This window comes from Patiria miniata, unplaced genomic scaffold (assembly GCF_015706575.1).
Source record: "Patiria miniata isolate m_02_andy unplaced genomic scaffold, ASM1570657v1 HiC_scaffold_20, whole genome shotgun sequence".
NCBI classification, from domain to species: Eukaryota; Metazoa; Echinodermata; class Asteroidea; order Valvatida; family Asterinidae; genus Patiria; species Patiria miniata.
In genome coordinates, this window is record NW_024037059.1 from 6,451,417 (window position 1) to 6,471,389 (window position 19,973).

General features: G+C 39.9%; 1 protein-coding gene across 1 annotated transcript in view; it reads left to right on the plus strand.

Annotated features, from left to right (window-relative positions):
* Positions 1-11,485, plus strand: part of LOC119727280 (sushi, von Willebrand factor type A, EGF and pentraxin domain-containing protein 1-like) — a 51,155-nt gene extending 39,670 nt beyond the window's left edge. Inside the window, exons 37-48 of the mRNA XM_038199134.1 lie at positions 557-677; positions 809-942; positions 1,640-1,871; positions 2,325-2,515; positions 2,724-2,921; positions 3,265-3,504; positions 4,587-4,757; positions 5,282-5,485; positions 6,957-7,138; positions 7,819-7,957; positions 8,591-8,794; positions 9,749-11,485. Of these exons, the coding sequence (XP_038055062.1) occupies positions 557-677; positions 809-942; positions 1,640-1,871; positions 2,325-2,515; positions 2,724-2,921; positions 3,265-3,504; positions 4,587-4,757; positions 5,282-5,485; positions 6,957-7,138; positions 7,819-7,957; positions 8,591-8,794; positions 9,749-9,918 (2,186 nt within the window). The 3' untranslated portion in view covers positions 9,919-11,485. The remainder of the gene's footprint in view (positions 1-556; positions 678-808; positions 943-1,639; positions 1,872-2,324; positions 2,516-2,723; positions 2,922-3,264; positions 3,505-4,586; positions 4,758-5,281; positions 5,486-6,956; positions 7,139-7,818; positions 7,958-8,590; positions 8,795-9,748) is intronic.
* The last annotated feature ends 8,488 nt before the right edge of the window (positions 11,486-19,973 follow it).

Consider the following 19,973-nt stretch of genomic DNA (forward strand, 5'->3'; position numbering starts at 1 on the left):
TGGCCTTATAATATCACTAACTCTGTAGTAACTGCAGTGCCTGAAACTGCCCGAGCACTCTGTGATTTGGTTGAGTTTTCAGTGAGTAATCTCAATGTACATACACTGAAGTGCAGGTGCTATATAGGGTAATTCCCTGCTCTATGGTGTTTTGACCAATAACAGCCCCGGTTACACCAGCAAATGTCTGAGTAAATCCAACATGCATGCATTTATGCAAGAAACGTATGGTTTGAACATACAATGTGGCATTTGTGATCGGGGCACACATGTTTCTGCATTTGATTATTTGTATCAACTTCAGGATCAATCACAAGCCCTCGTGTTTTCAAACATCATTTGGCTCACATTACTGTTTGTAAAATGTAGCCACTTCTACCACACAAGTGCAGTACAGTGGACGTGTGCTCAGGTCACGCAGATTCATGTCCTCTTGTGAGGTTTTGAACATCAGATTGATGTACAAAATGTATTAACCGACATGTCACCAATCAATGGTTGAGCATCATGCACTGTGTGGGAGGATTGTGACAGTCATTTGAATCCATTTCCGCAGGTTTTACAGGGATGCGATGCGAGGTGGCCATTGATAACTGCACACCCAACCCTTGCCTGCATGATGGTACATGCATCAATGGGTTCAACTCCTACTCCTGTGACTGTCCACCAGGCTATAGGTTAGTACAAAACATCAGAAGTTTTCTATTGCACTGTACTTGTTTTGTTCTGATTGATATTTTTTTCATATACTTTAAATGTTTACTTTTTGTATAATTGATGATTTTTTTTTTTTTTTAACAACTTGCAGCGGCACCGAATGTGATCAAGATATAGATGAATGCGTGAGTAATCTTTGTCAGAATGGAGCTACGTGCATCGACGGCATCAACCAGTACTACTGTAGATGCAAAGCAGGATTTGTGGGCGATTACTGCAGCCTTAGTAAGATATCCTATTGGATTTGTAGATTTCAGAGTTCAAAAATTGTCGGCTTGAGAAGTCTGTTTAATACCATAGGTTCCAATTGTATGATGTCAATGTACCGCCTAACCAGTTGGTTTTCCTTTGATCAGCCACCATAGCAGTAAGCGTTTGGTTAGCAGCCCCATTGTGCATTGTAAACTAAATAGTAGGGCTTATTTTCATGTAAAGTAACTACAAATTCTTTATCAAATGACATAATGGTCACTACCTGTGCTGTGCACAGTTTTCATAATTGTGCCAACTCAGCACTAGGTGTTTGCGCCGCATTTTTTCACAGGATTTGCCATCTATCACAGCTTTGAACGCTTGCCTACTGCGCGATGCGTTATACAATCTTTGCTTACCACAATGGCTGATGCTGAATTTTTGGTACCCAGATGTGGGATGTAGGGTCATGAGATGGCCCTATGGACAAATTGGCTGTGAATTGTGATCAAATATGTATTGTTCCAACAAAGTGAGGGTTAAGTCTTCAGTATTTTTAACAATGAAACCAATTCAAAGACAGAACTCTGAAAACGATTTCTTCAACCTCTTGGACTATTTTGCTTCTTTCTTTTTAGGTTTTGCCCTTCACTGACATAATTTATCATTTATTGTGAACACTGAGAATGCAGTCAAACATTATACCCATCTTTTTAACTTTCCTCCTCAGACATACAGTCTAGTTTTGACATGGTGTTCCGAGGTGGTCAACCCCGCCAGTATACCACTCTACGTCAAGTCGGTTACGAAGCGCTGAGAGCGTTCACCATCATGATGTGGATTCGATCGGAAACATCTGATGGGGATATACTGACCTATACAACCCAGAGCACTGGACAGACACTGCAGAATGCACAGATTGCCTTGAGTAATCCTGGGTCGTTGGATGTCTACATTCAAGGGTGAGCTGTGCTCATTATTGGCTACTCCCCCCCTCCCTTCCCAGTGTCGTAACAAGTCACTGCATAACAAGTCACTGTACATGGAAATGAAGTTTCATTCTTCATATTTCCAGTAATGTTCAGTTTTGTTGATGGGGTTCTTTTGAAGACTTTTGAGTGATGCTCCGTAAATAAACCAAAGAAAACCTTTCTAAAATATATTGCTGAACTTATGCCCCCAAAACAGCACTTTTGAAAAGTTACCCCGACTTAAACACTCAGTCACAAGCTTGGACGACGATTGTTAGATAGTCAGTCTATATCCTACACACCACTCATCCTAAATTTAGGGCCCATTTACTCCTGTTCAGCCCTTAGAGTCTTGTGGTAGCTATTGGCCTTTAGTACACAATGTGCAAAGCATTTATCGTTAGTATGTATCCTTAATGCCCTTTTCTTTTCTTCATGGTATAGATATCAGTTTTCTTCCTCTCTCTCTGTGAATGACAATCATTGGCATCATATGGCAGTGTCTTGGGATGAGCACGGAGGAATTCTCAAGATGTTTCTAGATGGGCATCTGGTGCTGAACCAGTATCACATCAGATCCGGTGCCCGTATCAACAGTGGAGGGACATTCAATCTAGGACAGCTACCAAATGGTGGTGGGTAATGATCAAGGGTGTTTGATATGAGCAGCATTTGTCTGGACAAAATTGTATTAATTTAAGCTTCTTTGGACAGTTCTTGGCAGCTAGCTGAGCAGGCAAATGTGATAAGCAATATTTCCTGCACAACAGCAGATACATAGAGAGTATATATCAACTGCACTAGAAAAAGAACTCAAATTATTGTCATTGTTTTCATCCTTAGACGGTACCCAGGCGGAAAGTTTCACTGGTGTCCTGAGTAACGTCAACATGTGGGATATAGCACTACCGGTGTCGGCCATTCTGCCACACGCTCAGACCTGTGACTCTGATGCCCTCGGCGACCTCGTTGCAAGCCCTTACTTCATCGAAAGGGGCTTCCTGGGAGAAATTCAAATTCAGACACCATCACTGTGCGACAGTAAGTGCTTCATCTGTTCTGAGCTCAGTTAAGCTAGGAGCTGTATTTGGTTGTAAATTATGTTGTGTATATTGAAATATATTCATAAAAACATATATGCTAATGTGTACCAGAGTAAATTGAATGATGATGTTTGATTTAACAAATGTTTAATGGACATTGTGTATGGACTATAGAGGGCACCATTCTACTTACTACACTCCTGTGCCAAATGAGAACACATTACTATTATACACTGGCGTGAATTGGCTGACGATGTAGTTTGATTTTCCATATTCTAAGGAGTTTGCAAAGATTATCCACTAAAGCTTTTCAATGTGAAGTTTCTTTCTCTTTCCTGCAGTGGTAGACGAGTGTGCCTCCAACCCCTGTGCAGCAGGCAGTACCTGCATTGACGATGTCCATCGTTATATCTGCCGATGCCCACCGGGCTTCACTGGCCAACGCTGCCAGACAAACATTGACGATTGTGGAACGGGCCCAAGCCCTTGTGACAACGGGGGAACCTGTGTGGATGGAGTAGGCAATTTCACCTGTCAGTGCCTGCCTGGGTTTTCAGGAGAAGCTTGTGAGCTGAGAATGGGTAAAAAGAAACAACTTAATGATATTGTTTAATCCATCAGTAGACGAGTGTGGCCAAGTGGTTTGGGTTTGTGACTCATGATCACCGAGTGGGTCAGAGGTTTGAATCCTGCTGCTGGCCATACCTTGTGTCCTTGGGCAAGCCACTTTATCCTTACTTACCTCTCTCCAAAATATGTGTACCGGCATTAGCTGGGGAGTAACCTGCGATGAACTGGCATCCTGTCCAGAGAAATATGGTTTAGTTGTTCATCCCATGAAAACCGCAGCTCAGAACAAACAGTAGTTTCTGTAATTCCATAAATACCCTGCTTGTTTCCCCATGTACCATCTCATGTGGTTGAACGGATTTTTAAGGGAATTTATACAATGTAATATGGTGTTATACAATGGCTAATTGAATATTGGGTTTTACCCATCTCTGATGAATTTTTATAAACACTGGATACTCGGTGTTGTTCCATGTTATATATGGTGCAGATGCCTGATGACTTGACCACTGAACTTGCTGGGGTCAGTTGGCTGGTTCGAGTCTGATGTAGCAACCAAAACCATAACCAAACTATTCTTAATATGGAATTTGCATTGAGGTGATGTAAGTTCAATATTTGGTTTAAACCCAATATTGAATTTACATAATCTGATGCAAATTCCATCTTATGAATAGAAGTGCTGGTTAATGTGCTAGGTTGAACAGTGAAAGAGTAAGAGGAAACAGATACCATTATGCCAGTGTTGGTATATGTAGTTAATTACAGCTGAAAAGAGACAAGTGTTGGAGTAAATGGGAGGAGTGTAGCCAGTCCTGTGAAGGTGGCACTCAGTCCCATCACCGTTCCTGCACCAACCCACGCCCAGCCTATGGTGGCAGCACCTGTGTAGGTCCAATCGTTAAACTGTGTTTTTTTTCCATTGGCAGTTGATGGAGGCTGGAGTGAGTGGAGTGAATGGGAGGAGTGTAGCCAGTCCTGTGAAGGTGGCACTCAGTCCCGTCACCGTTCATGCACCAACCCACACCCAGCCTACGGTGGCAGCACCTATGTAGGTCCAATCATTAAACTGTATATATTTTTCCATTGGCAGTTGATGGAGGCTGGAGTGAGTGGAGTGAATGGGAGGAGTGTAGCCAGTCCTGTGAAGGTGGCACTCAGTCCCATCGTCGTTCCTGCACCAACCCACGCCCAGCCTACGGTGGCAGCGCCTGTGTAGGTCCAATCACTGAGACCAAACAGTGTAATACGGCACCTTGCCCAAGTAAGTACAGTCACCATCAATGATCTCCTGGTCTCATACATCAGACTCAAGATTGGTCTGGTCTAGTCTAGGTCAGTCAAGTCACCTCACTTATTTGTGTGCATTATTTTACATTTTAAGTTACATTGCGTACAGTGCTTTAATCAAGGTACCTGTAATGGATCACAATTGAACAAATCCATAACAAATCAGTCACCTGTCATCCAATCCAAAGTCAACTCAGAAGCTATTCAAATGAATTGTGACAAAGACATTCGTTTGTTATCGTTCAAATACGCTTCTACATGTGTCTGCACCTGTGAATTGACTTGTGACCAGACTAGTCATGTACACATGCAAAGCGAATTTAAAATCTGTCAACATTCAGTGCGAAATTTGCCAAAATTGAAGTGTGTTCAACTTTTTGAAAATTTGCACTGAGAATACTTGCCGTTACGTCACAAATTTGTGCAAGTGTTCGTTTTCGCGTGGAGTGTGAGCCGACCTTTACTCTGTTCTTTTCTCCATTTGTTGTTGTCTTACAGCCTGTGGGCATGTGAACAATCCCTTCAGAGGAAAAGTGAACTGTGAAATTGCTGGTGAGGAGCAGAATTGCACCATCTCCTGCTGGCAAGGCTATGCATTCAGTCGGGCCATTCTACCCTCCTACCAATGTGGTCCCTCTACCGACTACAAGTGGTCCCATGAGACTGACGACAACCCAGGATTGGCTTTTCCTAAGTGTACAAGTCAGTAAATTTTCATCATGGTCATCATCATCATCCTCATCATAATCAGCTAGAGTTCATCCCTTTGCTGGACAAACCCTCCTCGTGAATGCACCATTCCTCTCTATCTGTCGAACAATCTTGTCCATGTAGCCATACCCATGTACGTTGAGATAGCATCTCTCCATCTTTTTTGTTGTCTTCCTCTGCTTCGTCTGCCTGTTCCTGTTTGCCAATCAGTTAGGTTTTTAGTATATGTAAGATCAATCACATTAATTTGGCAAACGTTGACTACCTTTGAAGAATTTATAGATTTAAAACAATCTACAACATCGAAAATTAAATAAGGTGAGTTTCAGCTGTAAAAAAAAATGAGACTTAAAAAAGCTGCTTGTGTCAATGAGGACAGCAAACAGAAAGGCCCATTTGCTTGGTATGGCTCTAGTGTTCCCTGCTTGGCCTGTATTTGTTTTCCTGAGCAAAAGATATACACTTATGTATCGTCAAACTTTCAGCTTCCCAACTTTTTTTAATTTTGCCAACAAGTAGATCTTTGTAAAAGCTGTGCCTCTCTCCTGCTTAATTAAATCTTCAAAACTAGATGCGCCATCAGACAATAGGCCTAAATTATTTCAATCCACGAATGAATTGCAAGTCGAAATGTGTGAAATGCATTCACTATGCGTATGTAGAAGTATGACACAAAACAGTCGTTTGATTGTAGAGCCGTAAATTGACGTCATAAAAATGTGCTTGTAGCAGATGCTACCGATGGCTTTTGTTTTCGGTCTGGTATGGAGCTTGCCTTAAAAGTGGTGCGACGACGCGTTTTTTTTTTTTTTTACCCAACTTTTTTTTCTCTTCAAATGTCGGCTGATGTTGCAGATGACGCTTCGATCTCCTTAAAACTCTCAAAATATCCCTCAGAGTGGAGATTGCGGTGACCTCAGTAAGTCCATAAGGCTTGAGAAGTATATTGAGCTAATTAAAAAGCGTTTACAAGTTCCAGATACACGACCATCGCTCCGTCAGTCTGGCTTCCAGACACACAATTACTAAATTACAACACCGTCTGCAAATAGTGCACGACGAAATTTAGGCCACATAAAGCTTATACTCTATCGTAACCCCATCTAAAAACACGTTAAAATTGTGCAGCAGCAGGATTCCAGTCAAACCAGTGAGTTTGGCGGTTTTAAGTCATCACCTTACATTGAAAAAAAAACTTCTAAATTTTGCCGACGCGCATGGCTACAGCGACACTCGCTCATACCAGAAACCGGAGACTTTTTTTGGGGGCCTTAGCAGAGCGTGTTTACTTCTAGTTTTTGCGATTATTAAACAAAAAGTTTTTTTTCAAAGTTATAGATTGTTTCAAATATATAATCTTCAAAATTAGTCCAAGTTTGCCACATAAATGTGAGTGATCTTTAGCTACAATTCCTGAATGCTATTTTCACAGTTTGAACCGCATAATATTTGTCGCTTGCAGAGTACAAGCCACCGTATAAGTTTGCAATGGAGATGAACTTGGCATACAGCAATAACCTGACCTGTGATGGGGTCAACGCCACTAAAGATGGCCTGGCGTATCAGCAAGTCAGTGATGCTGTTAGAATGAACCTACAGACCCTCAGCTGTGTGCAGGATAACACATGTGCTGTTAAACAGCAGGTAATTAACCTTTCTCGATTACTAAGATAATAAAAGCTAGTTGTTAAAGGCACATGGTGTCATTTGCATTTATCCCAATATAGTAACCAACCAAATAATTATCGAAAAAGTTATTTGGATTAAAGATGGCGCTTGCTCTAAACACCCTGTAAAAATTATTCTGCCTGGCTTACTGTCATGTAGAAAACATGAAGAAATATAGGTGATTTGCAACTATTTTGAGTGGTGTTATTATTGGAAACAAACAAAGTGCATGAAGTGCAAATACTCCTATAATTGGCCTTCAATAACAAAGGAGGGACATGCCTACTGTAATACTTTTTTGAGGATATTAACATATTTTGAAATTCAATTAAAATACACAAACCTTAGTAGTGGGAGTACTTTTCACAATTCTTTTCTTACCTAGTTTGTCTCTAAGTGTGAGGACATTCAGTGGTGATGTTTACATTGTGTATGTAAAATCATAATAATAACATCTCTTTTGAGTTGTGTGGTTCTGAGAAGAACCAAAGTTTTGACTCAAAAACTGGTTCTTCAAACCACACATCTCAAAAGAGATATTATATACATGGTGTTACTGCACACCTTCCATTCATTATTTCAGGTCTGCGTTGTTGCACATGTATGCTTCCTTTTGTATGAATGTAACTTCATTTCAACTCCTTGTAATACTTCAGATCAGTGGCTGCAGTCCACACGTTCCCGGGGATCATGCCCGCAGACGCCGACGTCGATCCTTCGAAGCAGTCCATATCACCATCAGGCTGGAGCGTGAGGTGGACATCCCTGATCAACAGAACCTGACCAATGAAGAAGGTGAGAGAGAAATGATAATGGTCTCATCGATATCTGTCAAGAAAACCAGGCCAATTAAAACATGATCTGGCATGAGTGTTTACCCTGGCATGAGGGTTTAGACTCTGTATACAAGTACTCCCTCTATGGTCACAAAGAGAGAGCGTTTGGAGGGACTCATACGCCTGGCAGTCAGGCAGAGCTCTTATTTGTTCGTGCACATCCACATGAAAAGTAGTCATACGTACTTCGCGCCATACGCACACAAACCAAAGTGCATGCATAGTTCTAATTTTTTTTTACTGTTCCTACATTGATCCCATAGCCAGGCTCAAGTTTACAATCTGCATCCAATATTTGATGGCTAGCTCTGTGAAATGCTGACATATTGTTCTCAGTAGTGTACTGCTTCCTGTGATATTGCTGCTACCTTCAACATGTGATGAAAGAAACTTGTTTGTGGGTTTTAAAGAAAAGAAATCATGAAATTTAAATGGTCTTTAATGGGCTGTTAAGCGTCTTGCTATGATTGCTGTTATCAAGGTTTTTCCAAGCAAATTTTGCGGTGTATCTTTAACTTCCAAGGCAAAAAGAACATATGTACAAGTCATGACTTAACCCACTGTTCTCCTTTCTCCATACAACCCATCCCAGTCCTCAACCAACACAACTCCATAGAGGCAACCGATGACTTACGTAACTCTGCTGGTCACCTGATCAATGAGTCTAGATTGGGCCAGTTTGCCATCAACGTAGACAGTCAGGTTTACGACGTGGACTTGGGAAAAACCAAGAGTTACGGCATGCCTGTCTGTCCTCCTGGTACTGTGCGCATGGAGGCAGAGGACGTACGATGCGGTAAGTGGCATCCTTGTTTCTCTGTTCAAATTGTTGATGAGATAATCAGATTCAGAGGTTTGCCAAAAATCCCAAGATGAGTATTGATGGGGTACAACCTGAACAAACCAATCTACCGGTGCACAGGTCACTGGATCACCAGTCAGAAGTACCACTGCACCAAACCAACTCAGAACATTTTAGCCTTGGTCAAGGCGTTCGTCCATAGTGTCCATGATGGTATCTGGCTGTAAACATGAACACTAGTCGCACGCTATGCACTGTACGGTGACCTCATGCGACTATGATGTGCAAATCAGCTGGAGAAGAACGAACGCTTTGGGACTACAGCGTTGGCTTATCTTTTGCTTTATTTTGTGGCTGGATTTATATCAAGTTTAGTTGATTTGTGGACTCCAAACTTGTTGGACAAAGATAAGCCAATGCGATCAGTTGTCCCAAGACGTTCTTTCTTCCCCAGCTGATTTGCATATTTGTAACCACATGAGGTCACTGTTTGCACTCCCAACCGTGCATAGTGTATGGCTAAAGTAAATGTTAGTGGCCAGATACCATCATGGACACCATCAACGAACACATTGACCAAGTCTAAGAACAGTCAGGATTTTCCACCCTTGCATGGTGCATTGCGGATTCATTATAGCCGAGTTTTATTCAGCTGAATCGTAATTAAAGGTCCAGTCAGCCTTTGGCTGCCATGCTAAATAATGATAATGAAATTAAATGAAAACTTTATGATCCATTTTCAAGTGCTACCACATGACTGTAGATGAAATAATTTGATAATACTGTTCTGATGGAAGAATTAAGAATATCACTGAAGAGAAATGGTAATTTTTTAAACGAGTAATTAAAAAAAAAAAGTTTCTCTTTGTCAGTATTGGATCTGTTAAGAACGTGTTTATAATAATCACCATGAACAATGCGGTTTCTTCTCTGATAATTTCTACTCAGTTCCCTGCGAGTCAGGCTGGTATAACTACCTGGAGGATTGCTACCCGTGTCCACGTGGCATGTACCAGTCACTAGAGGGCAGCACATACTGCCATGCCTGTCCACGTGGCCGCACCACCACCGGCCCCTCCGCTACTGAGGAAGGAGATTGCCAAGTCATCGTCCTGTAGTCTCTTCAAAAGTTCTAAAAATCAGCTAGCCTTCAAAACTAGTCTGAAAAATCATTATTGGGTTTTGCAATTTCTGATCTCATAAAAAATATTGATGGTCTGTAAATGAATCAACAGAAACATCTCGTATGTACCAATCCATTTAATTACAAACATAGAAGATGTTGGATTGTTTAGGGAGGCAGTGCAAATTTAAGCAGAGTTTTGAGAACAAAATTCAAATCAAATTGCCTCCGAATTTGTTTAAATTGGTGCATATTCTTGAGAAGAGAACAGGCCCCTGAACTTTTGGAGCTTGTGATAATATTAAATTGAGACTCTTTTCATCCAATTGTCATTATAGTGTCTTAACCACCATTTTGATGATTTTTTATCTCTTTTAGTTTTTTTTGTAGCTAAATGTTACAGTATAATGCAAACTCCCAAATTTTACTCAGAATTTGTTCAGTCTTTCAAAGCCTTTACAGGTAGCGTTTTAATGTGTTAATAAGCGTTAATAAGTATGGCATGAATTTTGTTTAATAATGCTTTCAGCTAATATTTTATGCATAATCGAGATCCTGTTATTTGCTGTGCGAAAATCAGGAGTCATGTATTTAATATTCAGTACACATGGTTTCTTATGAAAAGGGTTTGGCAGTGCTGTACATGTTGCATTTGAGACTAGATTACCCGATTACGTTCCATTTATTTTTCTGTATTTTCTTTTTTTTAGTTTTCAGTTTACCATATTGTTTGTTTTTAATGCTTAATATTATGCATTGATCCTCCACATTTAAAAGCAGCTTCCTACAACTATTTTTTTTGGCAACGAGTCTTTATTGTTTGTTCTGACCAATTTTATATTTAACCTCACAGAATTCAAGTTAACTAAATTGAATCAAACAACAGGACTCAAAACCTAATAATGGATCTTTCACCACAGTATTCTTGTTAAGAAGACATAACAATGCGCTTAGAATACAGGTACTTATGGTAACATGTATCACATAACACACAACTCCGCTAGGCTACTGAATGGCACCTCATGCATAAATACAGATATAGTTTGGGGTTCTGCTTTGTAAACTTGAAAATGTATCAATCTTCTTTGTTTTGCTGCCTCTGATATCCTGACCCATGTTTGCCAGATTTTTTTTATTGTTGTCTTTTTAATTAACAAACGTTTTATTTCTATTCTTGTTAGATTGAATCACTTCATTAATTAGGTGCGCAGTATTTATCCCATGTTACTCAAATCGTTTTTGGAAAAACCAGTGATCTCATGATCTTTCTACCGAAGTTATCAGAAGATTTAAGAGTACTGAATGGAAGAAGTCTTCATTTCTGGTTGTAAATCAGTATCATCAGCCAAATCAGTCAAGATGTTTTTATAATCGAGCGTGTAAAGCTTGCCTGCATAAATCTGTCCAATCATATGACATAAAATCAAGCGTTTTTGATTGATGGAAATATTTTGTTTGTACTCGGATGTTTTAACAGTAACTTTGAAGCTTTGCCTTTATTAATGATGTGTACCACCAGTCAGTGTTTTTTTCTATTAAAATGTATTTTGCATGCACTTCTATTTGGCCGTCTGAGTTTGTTTTTGATATGGATATAATTACATATAACTACTGGGGATCCTTAAAGAGGGAGGGGGGGGGGACTAAAGATTTTTTAAAAGTGTAAGTGTCTAGATCGGGGGGGGGGGGTTTAATAGTGACACTGAATGCAATATTTAGTGGGGTGGAGTGTTGGGTGATGTAACATGAAGGTTTTGATTTGAAACAAGTTTCATATTATTATAGGGACTGGTGGTTGCCCCTAACCCGAAACTTCTGTGGGGTTGTTAGGGACTTAAAATGTACCTGGCCACCTCACAGCATCACCCCACCCTTCGGGAACGTCAGAAACTTTCAAGCAGAATATTTTTTCGTCCACCTCAAATTATGTCCCTGTGTCCACCCACCAGCATTTCAGGTTCATTCCAAGCACATTTGAAACCAAAAGTGCATTAAAATGGCTTCTCATTTCAGAGTGGAGTTCCATTGTCTCGCCTATAAGACGTGGATTTATACCGTTCCAGATTTAGTGTGTTTTAGGGGAGCAAGGTGATATGCGTGGATGCATACATCTGCCCGTTTCTGATAAAAACTAATTTCAAAAACAATATATTATTTATACTCTCAAATTCTCTCTTAAGCAAAAAACACTTTAAAATAAACCAGAAGTGCTGCTTACAAGGTAGTTTGAACTTAAAAGTTTTCGGTAAACAAAAAGCTTTGTTATTTTCACTGGGTTCTATATTCTAAACAGTTGTCCCAGAATGAATTGAAAGGAAAACCACATGTACCATTTTCTCCTAACTTTAAAAAGACTCGTTTTTAATGAACCGCTGCATATGCAAATTATTCAAATGTTTGTTTTGGCGTCCAGGCTTAGCGAAACACTGATTGGTCCACACGGAGATTTGAGCTCTGTGATTGGCTCAGCTGTGGGCGGAAAATTTTTCCCTTTGATAGGAGAGCACGTGCGGCCTCTCGTGCGCTGAACCGACTGGACGCCATTTTGAAAAACACGCATGAAAGTGGCTGCCGACTGTTTGTGCTTGAAGACATTTGCAAGACTCTTTCAGCTTCTTCGAGTTTTCAAGAAGAACAATTACTGGATCAAGACGGGAGTCCGAGAAATGACAGTTTTCACCATCATTTTCATGGTACGTTAAAAATAAAAATAGGCGAGAAAAGTGTAATTCGTACTGGACAGTCCTACCACGGAGCTATAGCTCCATGTGGGATCATGCCACACGTAGTTTGCCCTCTTTTCCAATGCCATTTTCCATGCTGTGGTAAAAATGTGCTTTAACCCCTCTGTTGGGAGACAAATTGGAAAGATTCCCATATATTGCTATCACTTATTTTTCCCTTCAGTGACCTATCAGCCATCTGAAAGTGATAATATGTCCTAAAAAGTCAAATTTAGCAGGGAAAATATCCTATTTAATACTGAGAAAACACAACAATTTTCAGACCAGTTCATACTGTTTGTGCACAGGGTGAAAAGTGTTGGCCAGATATGGGAATCTTTCCTGAAAGAGATTTATGTGCAAAAAATGTTGCAACCTGACGCCACTTTTTGTCTTCATATATCGACACAATGAAGGTTATTCATCACAAAAATCTGGGTCAAGGGCGGATCCAGGGGGAGCCAACGGGGGCCATGCCCCCCCCCCCCCCAAATTAACGAAACTTTTTTTTTTTTAGTGGTGTCACAATAAAGGCAGGCACCGTGTATACCACCATCTTTCCTCCAAAAGATTTGGTTAAAGTGGTCATATCAGAAATATCCTCAGATGGCACCACAGAGCATCGATCTACAGACTACAGTAGAATCCAAAAAAATTCAAGGCCCTTAAGCGGGCCCCAAACCCCACGCAAAATTTTTGGGGACCCTCTTTTTGGGGGACCAAAACATTTTTTGGTCCCCCAAAAAGTGGTTCCCAAAAAACCAGCTGGATTTTGGGGGACTACAAAACTTTTTTGGCCCCCCAAAACAATTGTGTTTGGATCCGCCCTTGATGTTGGACTGAGAAACATTTCAAATGTTGTTAGGAAATACTTAAATAATTTTCTTGACTCTCCATAGACTTTGTACACAACCGTGTAACCGTGCATCAGGTTGCAGCTCAGGATGCCTGTGAGGACCAGGGATGAGGCACCATCCTGAGGTCATAATTACATCTTTTCTGGCTTTCAGGATGACTGAGAGCTCCAAATTGGTGAGTGCCTACGATTTTTGTTGTAGTAAACTTTTATAAGACAGAAATTAGAAAACATATTTTACACATCGGAGACTTATGAGGGCATGCCTTACATAATGCATTGGTTATTTCAGACTGTACCGCAGAGCATCTGGAATCTAAAATTTCCTGGGGCCCTTTAGCGTGCCCAGGACCTCACACTGTGAGACATTTTGTGCTCCGTGCTCGTATTAGTCCTCAGAACAAATGCCCCAATGTATCGTTGCAAAAATTCCTTTCCCAAAATAAAATTCAAGAAATGTGAAGAAGAAAATACATGGTTTTCAACTTTTAAGTAAACAGTAAGTTAAAATATGTGAAAACAAAATAGCGTAAAAACTTTTTCTCAAATACATTGTAATTCAGAGGGAAAGGGGCCAAATGACCAAAACAATCAGTTCTAGATAAAAATCACCTATCCTCTGTCCACAAAGTCCAGAGCCGAGAATCGGCTCCATAGAAATCAATCACGTGAAGGCCTGGGACATTCACTATGACTAGTGCAAACAACGGCGAAGAAAATCAAACAGACTTCACGGAGCCCTTTGCAGCAACGAGGCATATAGAGCATGATAATTGAACCCTGGTCCTGTACAATGGATACTAATCAACGTTTTGAATGACACAATTGCATGAGCAAGGTCAAACCAAACGGGGTTAATACTTGGACAAGTGATGCAGCGTGAATTTATGTAATAGACTCATTGGTGTTTGGGGGCATGCTCATGCATATGGGCGTCGCAGGGGGGGGGTGGCCCACCCATCCCCCCTCCCCCTGGAAAAGCCTAAAAGGGGGAAAAAAGGAAGAAAAAAAAGAAGATTAGAAAAGGAGGCGGAAGTCATATTGGTGTAAATTTAATGTGTTGGGGGGGGGGGCAAAATGTTACTGCCCTCCTCTAAAACTAATAAATCGAGAAAATGTTGAGAAATACAGGAATTTTTTGGGAAAATATGTTTTGCCCCCTCTAGAAAAAAATGGTGGCGATGCCCATGCTCATGCATAGATAATTTTGAGGCCCAAATGAACAGTGAGTTTGAATTGTGAAGTCAAGGTTGGATTCTGGTACATTCAGTAGATTAAAATAGGAACATTTTAAGGTTCAAGTGGCAATTATTTTGCTCCTGTAGTTTTGAATGTGTGTTTTTTTTTTCAATTCTTCCATGATACATTTGTTTTGTCTTGACAACTCTACATGCTTGTTTTACCAGTCATGATAAGGCATTAGGCATAATTGATGATAAAAATAATGTTAAATACAAGAACTATACAATGTACATGTAGGCATACGCTTACCTCTATTTGACAACTGGAAGTCACTTAGAATATAAATATGATGTGAGATTTAACAATTTAAAAAAATATTCCTTCCTTAATTCCTTCAAACGTTTTCTTCAATCCATCCTCAAGTGTCCCATGTTTGTGATGGATTTGATTCCAAGAATAGACAGTCAAACTTTGGCATCTACTGTAATTGATGCGTACAAATGTATTTCAAAGACAAAAGTGCTCATTTATATCATAACTATTTTTGTTATCAAAAATGTTACTTTTTTCTGCTAAAAAAAGTGCACTTACTCTTCCATCAAATTGAAATGCAATTTGGAATATGCTGTTTTATTTACTGCTTACTGCTAATGCCAAAATCAGGGGAAAATATGACTTGGGTTTGGATTGACATTGTATTATTTAGCAAATTTGTAATTTCCCCACACCCTAATTATGGGTGTCCTGCCCCCAAAAGAGGAAGTTTGCCCAAAAGTTGTAGTTTTCATGTAATTTGAACTTTTATTTTTTTTGGCTTAAGCCCCTGTCACACTTTTGCGTATCCCAATTCCTTATGAGGCCCTTATCAACAATTTTCAATACGCAGCCGTACGATCAAAAACATCGAAATTTTTTGATTACTTTGACTTATGTGCGACGCACATCTAGCGAACAAGTAACGAATTCAGCGCATGTACTGCGTGTGAGATGGGTATGAGTTGCGTATGCAGTGCGCAAGTTCGCCATCTGTGCGTTTCTCATAAGTTACGAATAAGTACAATGCGCTGCCCGCTCGCAGGACGAGCGGTACTAATTCGTGCAATACGTCAGCATTTGATATGAGTTCGTTCAGCGTGCGTTGTATCTGCGCTGCAAGTACGCTATGTATATGTCCAATATAGGAGGTCTGCGTATTACCGCGTATGAACGGCTTATTCCCCACGAACACATACCGTACTCGTACCGGGCTCGACCGATGTGGGACCGATGCACTGCGTATTTATAACTTATGACCTGCGTAACAGCGTACGCAGCGTAGTTTTGTGCATGCCCAAAACTATCCAGCGTACTGGGCCGTACCATGCGTATGCCTGCGTACATAAAACTTACACAAAACGATAGAGATGCACATGAGGTGCGTATTGTGCATACGACTGCGTATGAAAAAAATGTCAATGCGCAACTCATAAGGAATTAGGATACGCAGAAGTGTGACAGGGCCCTTACTGCAAGAAGTCTCGATAAATGATTCTGCTTCTGCCATTTAATTGAATTGAAAACCCTGCCCACAAAAGGGTAGGGGAAAATGGCTATTCAATTGTGTACTCTTGATTTATACCACAAGCCAACTGGCTATGTGGTTAGCTTACAGTGACTTTTTAGTAGTAACCATTTGCTTGAGTATATGGCCCTTCCATTTGAAGAGTTGCATCTCACTGTGAAACGCTGGAGCTGGTCATTGCACTGCAGCCATAGTTGAGACAAGACTTTTCCCTACCCTGGTGATTCCTGACCGGCTCATCACCGTACATTCCTCCACCCTCCCCTCTACCCACTACCCTTACCCTCCGCCTCCACCCCTGCCCTCAGCCCCTACCCTCTTACTACCATCACTTGCACGCACCACTCGCACGCACCATTCCACGTCTATCTTTCCTCCATCCTCTTTCCCCTCCTCTCCACCTCTTCTCCACCTGTGCTCTTTTTTTCTGTCACTCTTGCACGCACTGTTCCATTTCTGCCTACCTTCCCTGCTTCCTCTTTCTCTCCTCTTCACCCGTACTCTTTTCTTTTGTCACTTGCACGCACTGTTTCTTTTCTACCTTTCCTCCTCCCTGCTTCCTCTTTTCTCCACCCCTACTTTCCATCTCTTGCATGCACCATCTCATTTCTGCCCCTCCCCCTTCTTCCTCTCTCCACTAACATGGGATCATGACAGCTACCTTCCCGGTGGTGATCCTGTTAAGGGAAACTTTCTTTTTTTTAAGGGAAAATTCCCAAACTAAAGCTGTCAAATAGGGGATGTTGGTAAACTGGATCATTTTGAATTGTGATAAACTTTTAATCTTCATTAAGTCTTAATATAAAAAAATGTTGATCATGATGATAATTTCATCATGTTGCGTTATGCAATTTCATATTGAGGCAAAAGAAAGTTTACAAATTTTTCTAACTAGGGGTCGTGATTATTTAACATTTTTTTCCCTCAAAATCAGAAACATAATTCGGTAAGAAATTTTTGTATTTTGTTGTTTGCACAAATTGCAATTGCTTACCACGATTGAGGCAAAAAGTGGCATCAAAATGTTGTGCTTTTTACATTTGGAAAATTGGGAAGCTTAACCTGCAAATAAATACAATTTAAGGCTGCAATAAATTTTCATTTGTGGGAGAGAGTTAAGGGTGAGATGTTGGGACTGATGCCTAAATCACATTGGGAGTTATGACAGATCAATGTTAAAGATAGCCAGCGAGTCAGGATGACATACGTACAGGCCTCCTCCGTATTTAGAGCCACACATTGATGCATGTTAATTTTTTTTACTTGACATTTGTTGTAGGATGAGATAAATGAAGGAGGTACATGACCCATAACCTCAAGTAAAATTCTGCAGTCATTTCTGAAAAACTCCCAGCGATAATACCATAATTAGAAGTTAAACAAATTCTGGTTGTAATGTACATGTAGATTCTTACTTGTTTTTTTTTTTTTTTTATTGTTTTTACCAACAGCTGTCTGCATTTTGCCTATACTGATAGCTCACCCAACGTCCCATGGTTTTGGACCTCAAACTACAGAAAGCAACACTGTAGAAGGTGAGTTTGTAATGCTTTTGTCAGTGTTTTACCTATCCACATTCCATCAAAGCTAGACTTGGTCCCACAAATTGGCGATTGTGTAGTGTAGGGCCCTGTTCCTTATAAAGAACAAAAATCTGCTTTTAGGTTATTAAACTTACCAAACTAGTTTGTGATATTACAAACCAACAGGTATGCCCTAGATAGAGGCCAGGGTTTTTGTTTATTGAGACAAATTTTTGGTTAAAGCACTGATAGAAAATGACAGTGAACATGCGAAACTGTGTTGATTTGCACGGCACATACCAAACTGTTTAATATTACCCCCCAAAAAAGCATGTCATGAGAACGAGGAGAAGTCTGCTTTAGTCAGACAAAAGTCATTTTGGAATAATCAAAAACACCTTTGACTTAAAGAGGGGCCACTACACAGTTGCAAAAAAAATTGGAAACTCCTGAAGGTAAAAGTAAACAAAAAAATGTTGAGCTGATTCGATTGCATTTTGAGGAGTAAGGATTCAATGTCTCAATGTCTCAATGGTTTTCAATGTGTACACCACTGAAATTTCTCAGTTATTCCAACAATGATGAGCAGTGTATCCTTGATTTGAAGGCATTTACATGTAAGATCACTTGCTCTTTATTCCTTTCGTTCGTTTCCAATGTTAACACGACTCAAAATCAAAAGAAGCATGTGTTCAAAAGCTAGCCTGTTGAGGTTTCAGCTCAGTGGAAAATTATGAGAAACTGATATTTTGGAAAATTCTGAATGGGACTTTACATATTTTCTGGAGAGCTCCCATTCGTCGTTTACAGCAACTGCTTACTTTTCTAGATAGCTAAAGTTCTTGGTAATCTTTCATGCATGGTCTAGTGGTTTGATGGAGTGTGGATTACATAATTCTATCCTTAACAGTTCTGAAACTGTCACTTGTAATATTTGTTATATCCTAGGGTTTAGGGTTACAGCGGCATTTACGGCCTGAAATCCCCAAACATGACTTTTTGTTATTGTTTACTCATCCTATTTCAAAGGTCTTGTTGATAGGAAAACAACCTATTATCTTATCGTTCCTGAGAAAAGAAAAAAAAACCTTGTTTACATCAAATGTGGGAAACATTTTGTGGCATAAGCATATGTATTTCAAGCCATGTCTATTCAATGTAGGCATATCGTACATGTTGTGTGTGTGTGTGTGTGTCACACAATACACACGGCACCAATACACACAAACGTTGTTTCTTACACGTCCGCAGAATGCAAACCACTGTGTTCGGCAGGATTCACAACTAGCACTCAACAGCTCGATTTTTGAGATTTTTGCAAAAATAACCCCCAAAATTCCTAGTTTTTAGTTGGACGTATTGAAATGCTATTTCCAATGGATATTAAGTCGTTTAAAATGCGTTTCTGTATCCCAATTGGGCGTATCCCAGGCCGTAATGTCCATGTAACCCAAACAAAATCAATTGATGTAAATAAGAAAGCAGCTATGAAACCAAAAGTGATGAATTGAACTCTGCCTTTGCCTTGTCCACTCACTTTGTTTTAAAAAGTGCCCCTGCAAAAGATGTACAATTTCCTTAATCTTTTTAACAAATCTCAAATCCTTCAAATACACAAACTGATCCTTTGTTGAAACTGGTTCGTTTTTTTAGTTGATGTAATTTACCCACTTGCTTTGATATTAGTCCTCCATATAACATTTAAAAATGTGAAAATAAAGTGAAGCCCTAATTTCAGTCACCTCCTGTCTGAGATAAAATAAATTTATAGCGATTTCTTGCATTGTTGAGATTCAGTTGGGGTCTATCAGGTTTGTAAAACCTTGTCCTTCCTTGCAGTTTAAAAATTAACATGCTCAAATTCAAGATGCAAATTTACATACGTCAAGTTTGCATAAATAAAGTTTCCTCAAGTCAGTCAGGTTTTGACAAGAATGTTTCTAAAAAGTCATAATGTGAATGCAGCAAGATAGTGTGAAGTATATTGCTGTAATTGTGCAAATGGAAGTCATGCAATGCAAGTGCTTTTAAAGGGTTAGTCCTTAGATAGTTTCATAATGCACACTGCTCACAATTGACCCTCTACCTGTAGACAAAATTATCAATTATTTTTATTTGAATGAGAAATGTCTACCTTGCTTTGCAAATCTCTTGGGAGGAACAACCTTCTCCCATGTTCTTTCACAAAATTGATGAATTCTTATA